Consider the following 14,722-nt stretch of genomic DNA (forward strand, 5'->3'; position numbering starts at 1 on the left):
GGGGGTCGAGCAGAGAGGGAACAGAACCAACAGCAGGTTCCCATTGAAAACCAGTTTGGGGGGAGATGGGGAAGAACCCCCAAAAAATTCCACAGAGGGGTCACAGCTCCTGGGCCTGGTATGGGAATGGGTTCACCCCATTCCAGTGGGACCCAACTGGGCCATACTGGGAGCACTGGGTTGGTTCTCCAGCCCCTGGAAGGATCCCCAACACCAGCTGGGGTGTTTCATCCCTCTCCAGAAGCAAACTGGGAGCACTGGGAGCAGCCAGGGGGGTTCAAATAAAGACTGAGACAGGCAGATCCATTAACCAAAATATCCTGCAGGTTCTATTCACAAGGAAAAGCTCCAGTCCATCTTTTTATTCAGTTTTTTTTTTTGAAAAATTTCCTGACGTTACAGAACTAAACTGAAATGTTTTTTTTTTTTTTTTTTGCCTTTTTTTCATTTTTCTTCCACTCTTACATCTCATGACAAAAACAGAAATTTCATGAGCCGAAAAAACGGGGAGAGGAAGGGAGAAGGTGCTGGGGGCTGGGGAGAGGAGAGAGAAGCTTTATAAAACTAAGATTTGGGGTTCAGCAATTTTTACCAGCTGAACGAAGGAATTAAAATGCTTTTAATTTGAGAGGAAAAAAAAAAAAAAAAATGTAACCCCGAAAAACAGAACAAAAAAAAAAAAAAAACCAAAACAAAAAAAAAAAAAATTTTTTTTTTTTTTTTTTTCTTTCTTGAAACAAACTGAACCTGGTGAGTGGCGCGAGGCTGGAGGAACCGAAAATGTACAAACTAGTTTAAAACCTGGGTCGGTGCTAAGGGGCCGCAGATGGATGGCGAGGCGGGGGGTCCGGGACCCCCTAACTGCTGCCCATGCCCCCGGTCTCCGAGGAGAGCCTGCAACGAGAAAAGGGCGTCAGAGGGACCCCCCAGCACCGAGATGGCAGCGGCAGCCTCGGGACCTGGGGCAGGGAGGGGCCCCGACCTGGGCACGCCCCTTGGGAGGGGTCTGGGGGCTCTGCACAAGCAGCCAGCAAAGGGGGGAACCCTCTGCTGTGAGGGTTTGAGGAGGGGGAGACCCCCCGGGATACCCCCAAGGGGGGTGGGGAGGAGGCAGCAGAGGAAGGGGAGCGCAGGGGAAGGGGGGGCACCTCCAGCAGGGCAGGGACCCCCCCCTCGGGGGGCACAGACAGACACTGCAGAGGGGGCCCTGGGCCAGCAGGGACCCCCAGGCAGGGCAGCCCACCCCCCCCAGGGCTCAGCCCTCGCTGTCAGTGGGGGCTGGGGGTGGGGGGAGCCCCCCCAGGCAGAGCCCGCTGCGGCACACATCTACCAGAGCACGTTCTCACCGTGGCAACTTTATTACAGGTACAGACAGGTAAGAGAGGACAGGTGAGACCCCAGGGCACCGGGGATGCAATTCCCCCTCCCCCAGAAAAAAAAAATTTAAAAAAAAAAAAAAATTCACAGAGATCCTTCCCCTCCCTCCACCCCCTATCCCACCCCAAACCCCACAAACTGTGCCCAAACTACTTAAAAAAAAAAAAAAAGGGAAAAGGAGGAGAAATGGAAAAAAAAAAATTATAAAAATGTTAACAAGCAACAGCCAGAGGCAGGCAGAGAAGGAATTGTGACTGGTCACAGGACAGAGGGACACAATCCCTCAGCCAGCAAGAAAAGCTCTGCTGCTGCCAGGGCAGCGCGAGCGCGGTAAAAAAGGAAAAACCTAAAAAAACAACAAAAAATCTAAATTAATAATAAAGGGGGGAAAAAAAAAAAAAAAAAGGTTGTTGCAAGTCTCCTGTGCGGGGTCCCGGTGCTGGCAGCCCCTGGAGCAGGCTCAGTACGGGGAAAACCTTTGCTTCTCGGCTTTGAGTTTGTTAGTGACACAGGGCACGGCGGGCGCGGCGCCGCCCTTGGCCGCAGACACGACATTTAGCGCCAGGAGAGGGACAGGTTTCATGCCAAGCAGACTGGAGACACAAGGGGCGGTCGGAAGAGGGTTGGGGAGGCTGGAGGGCGCGTCGGAGACCCCCGCGGTGGCGAGCGAGGGGGTGGTGGTGGAGGAGGAAGAAGAAGAAGGGGTGGAGGGTTGAGAGAGGTTGATGCTGAGGTGGTCAGGGATCGTGACGGAGGCTGCCTGGGAGGAGGGTTTAGCGCTTTCTAAACTGTAACAGAGGAAAAAAGGAAAACAACAACAAAAAAAAAAAAGAAAAAAAGAAAAAGTAAAAAAAGGAAAAAAAAACAAACAAAAAAAAAACCACGGGTGTGGGTGGGAGGGAAGGAACAGCACAAAATGCGAAAAAAAAGCACAGGACAAACAGCGCAGGAGCCGAGCTGGGGGAGGAGGAGGAGGAGGGAGGGAAGGAGCAGGGAGGGAGGGAGGGAAGGGATGGGATGGTGCTGCCAGGCCTGGCCCAGCTGCACACGGGACCCCCACACCCCCCAGGGCATCCCCCGAGCGCCAGGAGGGAGCCAGGGTCAGAGACAGCCACCAGCAGCTGCTGCTGTGTGGGGACAGGGACACGGCCCAGGGACCCCCAGCCCCGCTCAGACACGGATCAGGGGACACAGGGGACCCCTCGATCAGCAGCTCTGGGATGGCACAGCCCCTCGGGGGGGGGGGGGCACAGCAGAGGCTCTGCAGTGCCAGGCTCCCCCAGCCCCCTCCTCACCCTGCAGCATTCCTGGAGGTGATGGCAGCGGGGAAGGGGACAGCAGGCACGGGAGGGGACAGGGACAGAGGAGAGGAAGCCCTTCCCCCCATGCAGGGCACCCGGGGGGCTCGGGGACTCACCTGACATTGATTAGATACTGGGCCAGGCTGATGCTCGCTGCAGATCCAGTTATGGTCACCTGCCTGTCAGTGGAGCCTTCCACGGGGTTGGCAATCTTGATCTGAGCCCCGGACATCTGGCGGATCTCGTTGATCTTGGCGCCCTGACGCCCGATGATGCAGCCAATCAGCTGGGCAGGGAGGAAACACAGTGAGCTGGGCTGGCCCCAGCCCTGCCCTGCCCCCCACCCTGGGCCTGGGGCAGCCCCTGCGGGGCAGCAATCCGGCCTGGGAGGTGCCCAAAATGGGCCCATGTGGCCCTGGGGGACACGGGTCAGTGGTGGGGGCACAGCTGGATTTGGTGGCCTTAAAGGCTTTCTCCAACATGAAGAGTTCCATGAGTATGGATTCCTGGGAGTGGGGTGTTAAGGAGCTGGAAAAGGGGGCTTTAAGGGATTAAAAAAAGGCATTTTTGCCCTTAAAATCACTGGAATTGGGACAGGGGATGTGGTGGCAGCCAGAGTGGCCTGAGGGGGCGGTTTGGGGGGTACCATGAGCCCACCACAGCCTTGAAGGCAAGGACAGTGACCCCACAGCTCCTGAGAGAGGGGCAGACCCTGGGGACCCCCACCCCAAAGCCCCAGGGATACTCACATCATTTGGAATGGTGAGTTCATGGGAGGTGGTTTGGGCAGAGGCATCCAAACCTGCTTGGAGACAGAGAGAGGGGGCCCAGGTGAGGGTGGGGGGCAGCTGGGGGGTGCAGCACCCCAAGTGCTGCCAGGCTCAGGGTCAGGGTCAGGATCTGGCTGCCTGGAGGGCTCTGAGCAGGCAGGGAGGGCTCAGCAGGCGGGGAGGGCACTCTGAACCCTGCTGCCCCCAGCCCTGCTCCCCTCTCCTCACTCCCCCTGCAGCTCTCCCGTGCCCCCTCCATCAGGGTGGGACAGTCCCAGAGCAGGGGGCTGGCACTGGGGGGCTCCAGCTGGGCACTCAGCTCTGCTCCCACTGTGGGTCTGGCTTCCAAAGGTTATGGCACTGGTACCAGTATCAGCACCAGTATCCCTCCTGCTCCTCCTCATCCTCCTCCTCCCTGCAGCCCGGGGCTGTGCTACGCCAGCGGGCACTGGGAGGCTGCTCACACCCCACACAGGGCTGAGCTCGTGTGTCTGGGGCACTTTGGAGACATTTTTCCACTTTTTCCCCTTCCCCAGCTCGGTCCCTGCGAGAGGGACAAGGCCCCAGAGCGGGGCTGTGGCAGGGAGACACAGCAGGTGACACCCAGTGCTGTCCCCCCACTCCTGGGGCAGCTCCAGCTCCTCCTGGGCCAGGGGCTGCTCCCCTCTGAGTGTTTTTGGGCTGGGGATTCACGCTCAGGGCCCACAGCTCGCTGGCACAGCCGAGCCTCCACCCAGCCCTGCTGCTCTGCAGTGCCCAGCCATGCTCCAGGGCCCAGCCAGGCTGCACCTCCAGCCCTTCTGGGGCCCCCTCAACCCCCTTTCCCCCCGATCCGGGCAGCATCTATCAGGGAGAACGAGACCCCGGGCAGCATCAATACACAACAGAGTAACTACAGATGGTGTGTTTGCATCATTACCCCAATAGCCTTTCACCTCTGGAGAGCTGGAGTCAACGCCTGTTAAGATACAAGTCACAATGAGTTTGGCTGTCTCAAGTTGAGAGCCCCAAATGGGTGATTTTTTTTTCTTTCTTGTTTTTAGGCTGTTTGTTTGTTGTTTAAAGCCATGTTAGCAGATCTAGAGCCAATTTGGTACGAGCCAGCAGCCCAGCTTTAGGGCTGGGGGGAGAGCAGGTCTCCAGAGCGCTGGCACAGCTGCCAGGACGGGGGGCACAGGGGGGCACGGGGGGCAGGAGGGAGGCCCTGCCCCTGGGCCCAGGACAGTCACAGCAGCAGAGGGCACCGGGCGGGCCCGGGGCAATGTTTGGGCTTCTGTCAGCACGGCCCCGCGCAGGAGAGAAGGAGTTTCCATACCACTGAATCCAGTGTTGCCATGAGACATTGGAAAGTGTGACTGTTGCATTGCCAACTGGTGCAGCTTGGTCAGCTAGAGGAGGGAGAGGGAGAGAGGGAGGAAGAGAGAGAGAAAGAGAGAGAGAGAGAGGCTGGCGTTAGCCATTTCCCGAGGCCGGGGGCCAGCACTGGCCGCGCGCACCCGCCCGGCCCCGGCCCCTCCACGGGGGGCTGGGGGCTGTGCCCACCCCCCCCACCCCCGGGGGGCTGCAGGGGCTGGAGGAGCGCAGAACAGAAGCAGAGAGGAGCGGGAGGAGGGAGCAGGTGCACGGAGCTGAGCCGTGGCAGCCCGGCCTCCCCGCAGCCCCCTCGCTGCCCTAGGGGCGCCAGGAGCAGACACAGAGCGGCCCCTACGGGATGAGATGGGTGCCAGAGGATGGAGGTGTCCGACAGCGCCGCCCCCCCGGGCTGGGCCGGGGCCAACCCCCCTCCCCGACTGCCACCTGCGCCCTCAGAGCCGGGCCAGCTGTCCCCTGCCCCGGGAGAGCCACCGTGACTGAGCCGCTCTGCTGGCTGGGGGGGACGGGGACTTGTGCCAAATTGAGGGGGGGGCAAAGGAAAAGCCAGAGCTGGTGTGAAATGCCAAGCCAGGGAGAGGTGGGTTTGGAAAAAAAATATAATAAGGAGGAGGGAAGTGTCAGAGAGGAGGTGGGGGAGGATCCAAGGAGAGAGCTGAGGCTGGCTGAAGCTGGCTGCAGGAGGGCCAGCTGAGGGGGGGCAAGTTTTGGGGTTTATTTTTTGGGGGGGGGGGGGGGGGAGGTGCTGGGGAGCTCAGATCAGATCGAGCGTTCAGCCCCAAGCTGAGCCAGCTCGAGTGGATAAAGCACGGAGAAAATTTTTGGAAGGCGGGGGAGGAAAAGGGTGGATTTCAAGACAAGAAGTTGTAAATAAAAACTTACATCTGGCTGTGGAATGGCATACTGTCCTTGAATGGTATAGGCCTACAAAAGGAGGAAAACAGTCCTATTAACAACCATCGGACAGCCACCCAGGGACAGACAGATTTCAACTAGCCAGGAAGTCAGAGAGCCAAGGTGGAGAGTTCTCCGGGGCGAGGGAAGTGGGGCAGGAGAGGCAGGGACGGATAAATGCTGTCACAAGCAGTTTCTAGGCTGGCGTTACTCGAATTGGCCTGACGTGGCGGCTACGGGGAGGGGGTGGGCAGAATCCGTGCCATCCCCCCCCCAAAAAAAAAAAGGTGGCAGACAAAAAAATTAGAATTTCAAAAGGAAAAAAAAAAAAGGAAAAGAAAAAAAAAGAACCAAAAAAAAAAACCGACAAGAGAACGGCTGGGATCTTGATGAAGATGTTATGGTGTGGTGATCCGACAATGCTGCTAGCCCTGCGCCCCGCGCAGGCAGCGAGGCTCCAACGCCCCCGCCGGCCCTGCTGCTGCTCCTGGCCCCTCTCTGCCCCGGCCCGGCAGCTCCCCCGCCTCCCCTCCCTCCCCAAAAAAAAACGTTTTGCCCCGTTCCGAGTCCTCTCGTCACTCCACACGCCTAGGACAACGTCGCCGGGCAAGCTAGAGGTCAGTGCTGGCGCTGGCTACCACTGCTCGACACGGCCCAGTGCTCGGAGGGGAACGAGGCGAGGGCCTGACCTGCCACAACTCCGTGTGCCCCAGGTTACTGGGGACAGCCACACACCGCAGATTCCTCCTGAAGCTACCCAGGAAGGGCGAGGCACTGGCTGGGGCCTGGCTGGCTAAGGTTTGGGGAGGTCTGGGGGGGCCGGGCAGGTGGGGGCGGGTGGGAGAGGAAGGGGAGAGGGGGGTACACAGCCTCACTTCCAGGTCACCGGAAGAACTGCAGCCCAGGCTGGAATTGGCCCAAGTTCGTTGCCATGCAGTGGCTGCCGGGTGGCCTGCGTGAGGAGAGGTTGGTGGGCTCAGAGTCCAGTTCCCAGTGGACAGGAGTCCACAGCACAAAAAGCCACCGTTGTCGGTTTTGGGGGACGGGGACAGGGATGCCACCCTTGTTGGCAGTCTCAGAGAGGCCAAGGATTGAACGGGCCGTGGAGACTGAACTCCCCTCTCACCTCCTGAGGTGGTCCCTCCAAGTCAGAGTTGAGGCACATGGATGGGGCGGTGTGGGGGTAGCTCGCACTGCCGCTGCTGTACCTGTCCTGTGGATAAATTAGAGGACTTCAGTCTCCAGGGCTGTCAATCCGAAACCTTTCGCTAACACCAAACTCAACATCCACATTAGCTCAGCGCTGATCGAGGGCTCGCCCTGCTCTAGGCACGACTCTGAGCTGCGAGGACAGAGAGCGCAAGGCCCACGGGAGGGGCCCGGGCGGCTGCTGCGGCCTGGGCCGGGGGCGGGGGCGGAGAGAAGGAGAGGGGGAGAAGAGGGGCAAGGGGAGGGAAGAGATGCGTGGCCGTGGGAAGCCTGCTCCTCACTGCTCTAACGGGGAAGGCGGCCGGCCCCGCCCCGGGGCTCCGCAGAGCGGCGGGAGAAGCTGCCGGGGAGGCGGGAGGGGGGGGCTGACCGGGTTCAGGTGGGGAGGAAGAGGCAGGGAGAAGGGCAGGGCCGGGGGGGAGGAAGGGGACGGCGGCAGCTCCGTCCCCAGAACAAGCGTGGCGGGGCTGGGAGGGGGCAGAGCAGAGTCAGGCCTGGCGCTCGGGGAGGCCGGCGGCAGCTACAGCCCTTCCCTGACCCCCTGCCCTGCCTACCGAGGCCCCCAGTGACAAAGCCAGGCCCTGCCCACCCCGAGGGCCGTCCCTGGCAGCAGGAAGGCGGCAGATGCGTTGTGGCCGTGGTTTCTCCGAGCGCTGGGGCAGCCCCGGGGGCTGCAGGGCGGCCCCGGTGGCACCGGGACCCCAAGGGACGCCTGTCCCCTGTAAGGTGGCTCAGGGCGGGGCTCGGGCCACTCCCCAGTCTACCTGACACTAGTCCTGTCTGACACCCTCCCCTCCTGCCAGACGAAGCCTCTGCGCACCCCAGCCCTACCCGCGCGCAGGCCGAGCCTCTGCACCCCAAGAACCGGTGGCAGAGAGCAGAGAACCCCCGGGCTCCAGGCCAGGCACCCACAGCAGGTCACAGCGAGTCCCTGGAGCCAGCCCGAGGCAGAAGGGCAGAGCCTGGCTTAGGCAGCTCGGCCCCGTTCAAACCCTGCTGGCACGTGGCTGTTTGCTGGGCAATTCCAGGAGCGTTTTCCAGCACCCTCTCCTCCCAAATCGGCCCTTTCCCTGCTGCCAGCCCCGAGCAGGGCCGGCTGGAGCTGGCTCTGGGGCCCAGGGCACAGCCTGGGGGACGGCGGAGCGGCCGGGCCGCGCTGGCAGCTCGGTGCAGCCCCCTGCCCTGCCCTGCCCACCCACCCTCCCCACACCCCAGGAGCAGAGGAGAGGCCTTACCTGGCCGCCTGCAAAGATGACGGGAGAGCTGGATGGCTTGGGTCGGTACGGGATGGTGACACCCTTCGGGGGAGACTGGTGACAGAGGACAGGGACAGGTCAGACACCGAGTGCTGCCACCAACAGCTCCCTCCCCACAGCCCGGGGCTCTGCTCTGTGCTGCCAGCTGGCCCTCGGGGGACCCAAAGGGGCCCTCTGGGCACCCAGGGCAGGGCTGCTTCTTCCTCCCAGGCCACCCTGGAGCACGGCAGGGCGTGGGTGACACCGTGAGCTGCTCTCCAGGCCCCGCTCGACCCTGGTTTTAAGCAGCTCCCAGCCTCACCTGGATGAGGCTGTAATCCCCAGCTATCCCTTTATCCCCCAGCAGCTGCTCCCCTCTCCCCTGCGTGTTCCCAGCCCTCCAAGGGCAGCAGGACAGGCCTGGGCAGGGCCCTACCTCAAGCATGACGACGCAGATCTGTTTGACGCACTCGATGATGGACTGTGGGATCCCAGCAATGGTGATGGCTCGCTCAGTCGAGTTGGGCAGCATGTCCCCTGCCACCTGGACCTGTGCCCCCGTGCTCTGCCATGCCAAGGGTTAAAAATAGCCTGTCAGAGCCCGGGCAGGGCTGAGACCTCAGCAACGAACCCCGTGCCTGGTTATACATAGCCAAAACTGCCCCCCCAGCTCCTCCTTTCCCCCAAAATAAAGTCCTTTAATCCCAGCTGGATACAATTCGGTCACCAGGAGCCTGAGGCGGCAGAGGGGGCCTGGCCTCAGCCTGTCCCTGTAACCCAAGCCAAGCCTCCATGCCAGCAGTTAATGCAGCAGCACCCAGGGCTAAATGGCATGGCTGAGGGAGCACATCTCCCTCTCCAAAACCTGGGAAAGGCTAACCAGGAGCCATGGCAAGGGGGCAACAAGACCCCAGGCATCCAGCTGTGAGGGACAGTATGAGGCAGAGCAGGGTCTGCCCTGAGTCTCACTTTGCCAAGCACTAAAAACACAGGGAGCTCCAAAAAACCCCAGTGACATCACATCCCCAGGGTGGGGACAACACTGGGATTTGCCCTTGGGGACACCTGAACCCCCCGTGGGTCCCCCCGGGGTGGGCAGCACGCACCTCTCGGATCTCCTTGATCTTGCAGCCTCCCTTGCCAATGAGGGACCCGCACTGGCTGGCAGGGACCACGAGCCGCAGGGTGACCGGGGGCCGGCTGGCAGCTGTGCTGTTGGTCATGGAGCTGCTGATGTCCTGGGAGGAAGAGGAGGTGATGAAGGCCTGGCCCTGCCGGGAGGCCACGCGCTGGGGACGTGCCCGGCACAGGGACAGGGAGGTGACGCTGGCACCAGCGCCCCAGCCAAGGTGACCTCGGGGCTTCCCCAGGACTTCCTCAGCAGCCCAGAAAAAACACAGATGTATTTTGGGGAAGCTGCAGCTCAGCTGTGCTGCCTCAATGGAAACGGGTTCAGGCACTGCCCTGGGCTGGATCCCAGCTCAGCCAGGCAGGAACTGGAGCTGGAGGGGCACAAGGGACAGGGGGGGCTGGGGGACTCCACGGCTCCAGGGTCAGCGCAGAGCCTCCCGCTGCACCAGGGATCAAGGCAGCAGCTCCGGGAAAAACAATCCCGGCGCCGATTACAGCGGTCATGTGCTGGCAGGGGGAGGGGAGGCACAAGGCCAGGGCTCAACTGACCTACTAAAAGCACAGCCTGGGCTCCAAGGCCGGTGCCCAGAGCGCTGCAGAGCTGTGCAGCCTGTGAGGACTCGGCTCCCTGCACAAACAGTTCTAAGCTCTGCAGCCCCTAAGGCTGAGCTGAGAGCAGGGGGGTTTTGGGGCAGAGCTGCCAGCACAGTGTTGTTCCTCTCTGGAGAATGTTCCAAATGCAAAGGGCAACAGGATTTGTACCCCCACAGACAAGGTGAGGGCCACAGAGCTCTGCCTCACACCAGGTGAGGGGCACTATCAACTCCTGCTCCCTCCAACATGGAGCAGGATGGAAATCATCACAGTCCTGAGCAGGCTCTAACACCTGCAAAATCCAGGTTATCCAGGAGTGAAACCCTCCCTGGAAGTCACTGATTTAACAGCACCAGGGACACAATGCAGCTCCTCCAGCCCCACATGGCTGCAGCCCCGGTGTGTGCTGGGGGAAATGGCAGCAGCAGGAGCAGAGCCAGGGGGATTCAAGCCCTGCTGTGTCCCCGTGGGGCTCTGGCTCCAGCAGTGCCTGGACCTTGCCCCGGTGTGGTGCTGGACAAAGATCGGGGGCCAGGCGGGGAAGCACAGGCTGCCCGTGCAGAACAGCCCCGGCCCCTGGGGCCCATCCCGGGCTCAGCCCATCCCCGGAGCAGGGACCAATAGGGGCAGTGACTGCAGGGCCCGTGGACACACCTCTTCCAGTTTGTCAATGATCATCGCAAAAGCTTTGAAGATGGCGTTGGTGGGTCCCGCCAGGGTGATGATCCGCTCGGGGCAGTTCCCTTCCGAGATGTTGATGCGAGCTCCGCTCTGCGGGGAGGCAAACGCCGCCTCAGCGCTCCCCGGGATTCCTCCGGATCCCCCGCGGCGGACAGAGCCCTCCCTCCTCCTCCTCCTCCCCCTTCCCTCCCTCCCTCGCTCGGGCAGCCATCTTCTCCTCCTCGGCTTCCTGCCGCGCCTGCCCACACCTCCCGGCATTCCCCGCGCCGCCGCCGCTGCCGCCGTGCTGCCTGCGGAGCGCCGGGCGCCGTGCTGACGGGGCTGCTGCCCGGAGCACTGCCCGGTGTGCTGCTATTCCCTGCCAGTCTACAGCCCCGGAGCACTGCCCGGTGTGCTGCTATTCCCTGCCAGTCTACAGCCCCATATACTGCCCGGTGCACTGCCCCGTGTGCTGCTATTCCCTGCCAGTGTACTGCCCCGGGATACTGCCCGGTGTGCTGCTATTCCCTGCCAGTGTACAGCCCCGGGATACTGCCCGGTGTGCTGCTATTCCCTGCCAGTGTACAGCTCCATATACTGCCCGGAGCACTGCCCGGTGTGCTGCTATTCCCTGCCAGTGTACAGCCCCATATACTGCCCAGGATACAGCTATCCTCTGCCAGTCTACTGCCCCATATACTGCCCAGGATACAGCTATCCTGTGTCAGTGTACAGCCCCGGGATACTGCCCAGGATACAGCTATCCTCTGCCAGTCTACTGCCCCGGGATACTGCCCAGGATACGGCTATCCTGTGTCAGTGTACTGCCCCATATACTGCCCAGGATATGGCTATCCTATGCCAGTGTACTGCCCCGGGATCCTGCTATCCTGTGCCAGCATACTGCCCCATATCCTGCCCGGGATCCTGCTATCCTCTGCCAGTATACTGCCCCAATATACTGCCCAGTATACTGCTATCCTCTGCCAGTATACTGCCCCATATACTGCCCCATATCCTGCTATCCTGTGCCAGTATACTGCCCCATATACTGCTATCCTGTGCCAGTATACTGCCCCATATACTGCCCAGTATACTGCTATCCTGCCCCAGTGTACTGCCCCGGTATACTCCCCAGTATCCTGCTATCCTGCCCCAGTGTACTGCCCCGGTATACTCCCCAGTATCCTGCTATCCTGCACCAGTACACTGCCCCAGTATCCTGCTACCCTGTGCCATTGTACTGCCCCAGTATCCTGCTATCCTGCCCCAGTATCCTGCTACCCTGTGCCAGTGTACTGCCCCAGTACCCTACCCTGGGCCCACAATTCTACCCTGGCCCCGCTATCCTACCCTGCAATCCTGCCCCGCTCCCCTGCACTCACCTCCTCACGCATCTTCTTCACTGACTCCCCTTTCTGTGAGGGATGAAAGAAAGGAGAGAGGTGTCAGTGCAGCAGTGGGGAGGGAGGGAGAGAGAAAGAAGGGAGAGGGGCAAGGAGGAAAGAGGGCTAAAGGGACTTTGTTCCTCACTTACCTTCCCAATGATGCTTCCCACCTCCTGGGATGGAAACAAAAGCACCATTAGTCAGCGTTTTAAAAACTCCTGGCACCCCAAGCCTAAATTCAGTTATCTTCACAGCCAAAACAAGCTCCTAAGCACTTGAGATCTACCCCTCAGACAACCGGGCTTTATCCCAGTCGTACTGATCCTGCTCCCACCTTAGATCGTTCCCCCCTCACCCCAGCACTGGCCCGGGTGCCAGCAGCACATTCCCGAGCCCACAGCAGCTCCCACGGCCACGGGAGCAGCCAGCCCAGCCCGTGGCAGGCAGGGACACCAACCTTTCCGTGCATGAGTAGCCGGATGGTGAGCGTGACATTGAGACCCCCCTCGATGACTCCGGTGTCCATGGTGGGCTCAGCTCAGGCTGCGGCAGCGCTGGGGCCTCGGCTGGGGGGAGAGGGGCTGGGTGAGCGTGGGCTGTGCCTGGAGGGGCTCTGCAGATCCCCCCGCCCTGTCCAGGAGGGACTGAACCCCCCCTAGTGCTGCTTCTCTTCTCAAATCGCCCCCCGAGAGCGCTGGGCCGATCCACGGGGATTTGGCTCCTCCTAAAAATTTCCAGGGCTGAACTGGCCCGATCACAGCTGGATCCAGCCCCTCTCGGGACCACGAGGGTCCCAGCCCTGCTCTTGGCAGGGGCTTCCCTGAGGGACAGCTGAGGATTTCAGGGTGACCCCCGGGAGCACTGGGGACACAAACAGCTCCCGAGGGGGCACTGAGGAATAACTGTGGTCCCTAAAGGTCCGGGCAAGCTGCGACCCCCCACACTTCCCCCAGCCCAAGTCTTCCTGCCGGTGTCCGATGGGAGCGGGAGCCCCAGTTCTGGGGTTTGGGAAGCCGGGATTATGGAGAAAATAAAATAAACCCGCGCGGGGCCTCTCGGAGCAGGTTCCGAGGCGACTCCCTCAGACCCAGATAAGGCCACATGAGCGCACGATCAGGTTTCAAACCACCTGAGTCGGCAGCGGTTGCAAAACAGCCCGGCCGGCCCCAGCCGAGCGTTTCACGGTAAATGAACTCCCATTTCGGCCCCCGCTTCTGCCCCATCAAAGTTTAACCACGGCCGGGGCAGGGCCGGGCTTCGGCTGCGGCCTCCGTGAGCTCGGTCCCGCATCCAGCCCGGGGACAAAAGGGGCTGAGCGGGCCCGGCCCGGGCTCCCGGTTCGGCTCCTCCGCAGGGAAAGTTCCCCGAACCGGATCCCCCGGCCCAAAGCCGGGACGTGGCTCCGGAGCCAGCTCAGGCCGGCGGGGGGGGCGGGAGGGGAGCGCCGGTGCCAGAGCGACCCCCGCGGCCACGATGGAGCCCCCGGGACGGGGCCCGAACAGGGGCCGGCGGCTCCGAACGGGACCCGGAGCCCGGCGGGGGGAACCGGCCGAGTGCGGCGAGAGCGGGGGGGCGCTGGGGTCGGGAGGAGAAGGGGGACCGGAGAGAGAAATCCTGGATCGGACCGGGACGGGAAATGGGCCCCGGGATCCGGGACCGGAGAGAGAAATCCTGGACCGACACCGGGACGGGAAATGGGCCCTGGATCCCGGACCGGACCGGGAAATGGGCCCCGGGATCCCGGACCGGAGACAGAAATCCTGGATCGGACCGGACCGGGAAATGGGCCCCTGGATCCCGGAGCGGGCCGGGGACCCTGGCCCGGGGCTCCGAAGCCTCGCCGGACCGGCTCGGCCCGTTCGGCCCCGGGGGAAGCTCCCGGATCCCGCGGGGGGCGGCGGCTCCGCGCCCGTCCGGGCCCCCCCTTCCCGGCGGGGGAAAAAACAACAGCGCGGGATGGCGGAAAAAACCGGGCCCGGCGGGAAAAGAAAAAACTCCTTAAATAAAATACAAAAAAAAAAAAAACAGAAAGAAAAAAAAAATGAAATTTGAACATTAATAAATAGGGGTAGAAAAAAAAAGAGGGAAAAAAAAAAAAATTCCTGAGGCCCCTCGGGGCCCCCCCGCGGCCGGGCCGGGCGGGGGGCGGCGGCGCCATGTGACGCACGCGGCGGCCCGAGCCCCCCCGGGCCGGTTCCGGCGGGGGGGGCGGCGGGGGGGGGCGGCGGGAGGCGGCAGCGGCGGCCCCCGAGCCCCCGGGGCCGTTTGTGGCGCCGGGCGGCGGCGCGGAGCGCGCGGGCCGCACAGGCCGCACAGGCCGCGCAGGCCGCGGGCGCCGTGAGGGCGCGGCCGGCGGGGGGGCGGCGGGGGGGGGCCGCGCCAGGGCCCGGCCCGAGCCCGATCGGACCCGGATGGCGGCCGGGGGGGCGCGGGGGAGCCCGCGGGAAGGGCTGGGGGGCGGCGGTGGGGGGGGGCGATGGGGGGGGGGGGGCGGGCGGGGGTCGGGCCTACCTGTGTCGGCGCCGGTAACGGCGTTGGGCGAAGGGCGCTCCGGGCGGAGCGGGAGGAGGGAGGGCGGGAGGGAGGGGGGGGGAGGCGGGGAGGGAGCGCGGCGGGCGGGCGCGCGGGATGGCGGCGGCGGCGGCGCGGGCGCGGCTGCTCCGGCTGCGGCGGCCGCGGGTCTGGGAGGGGGCGGCGGGCGCGGCCCGATTTACACCCGCCCCGACCCGGAAACGCACCGCGCGCGCGGGGCGGGACAGAGCGGCCGCCGCCCCGCACAGCGCCCCCCGGCG

General features: G+C 62.7%; 1 protein-coding gene across 8 annotated transcripts; it reads right to left on the reverse strand.

Moving 5' to 3' along the window:
- Nucleotides 1-302: 302 nt before the first annotated feature.
- Nucleotides 303-14,608, reverse strand: PCBP2 (poly(rC) binding protein 2). 8 transcript variants are annotated; one of them, XM_079329210.1, is made up of 16 exons: nucleotides 14,442-14,598; nucleotides 12,388-12,496; nucleotides 12,080-12,103; nucleotides 11,928-11,960; nucleotides 10,537-10,653; nucleotides 9,264-9,395; nucleotides 8,594-8,722; nucleotides 8,158-8,232; nucleotides 6,840-6,926; nucleotides 6,600-6,665; nucleotides 5,702-5,743; nucleotides 4,764-4,836; nucleotides 4,368-4,406; nucleotides 3,428-3,480; nucleotides 2,795-2,964; nucleotides 303-894 (listed from the first exon to the last, which is right to left on the reverse strand). In XM_079329210.1, exons 2-16 carry the CDS (start codon nucleotides 12,454-12,456, stop codon nucleotides 858-860), a joined length of 1,146 nt encoding a protein of 381 aa, XP_079185336.1. In that variant the 5' UTR covers nucleotides 12,457-12,496; nucleotides 14,442-14,598; the 3' UTR covers nucleotides 303-857. The 8 variants fall into 8 exon arrangements, with proteins under 8 accessions (XP_079185336.1, XP_079185337.1, XP_079185338.1 ...); XM_079329211.1 differs by lacking the exon at nucleotides 4,368-4,406 and having other exon boundaries at nucleotides 14,442-14,597; XM_079329212.1 differs by lacking the exon at nucleotides 6,600-6,665 and having other exon boundaries at nucleotides 14,442-14,596.
- Nucleotides 14,609-14,722: the final 114 nt, after the last annotated feature.

This window comes from Erithacus rubecula (genome assembly GCF_903797595.1).
Source record: "Erithacus rubecula genome assembly, chromosome: 31".
Taxonomy (NCBI): Eukaryota; Metazoa; Chordata; class Aves; order Passeriformes; family Muscicapidae; genus Erithacus; species Erithacus rubecula.

What these genes read in the sequence shown, in the direction of transcription:
- PCBP2 (XM_079329210.1), bottom strand. Translation starts at nt 12,456, where the DNA reads ATGGACACCGGAGTCATCGAGGGGGGTCTCAATGTCACGCTCACCATC. An exon ending in GGCTACTCATGCACGGAAAG is followed by an intron (nt 12,104 to 12,387) that starts GTTGGTGTCCCT and finishes TTTCCATCCCAG; the next exon opens with GAGGTGGGAAGCATCATTGG. An exon ending in ATGCCATTCCACAGCCAGAT is followed by an intron (nt 4,837 to 5,701) that starts GTAAGTTTTTAT and finishes TCCCTCCTCTAG; the next exon opens with CTGACCAAGCTGCACCAGTT.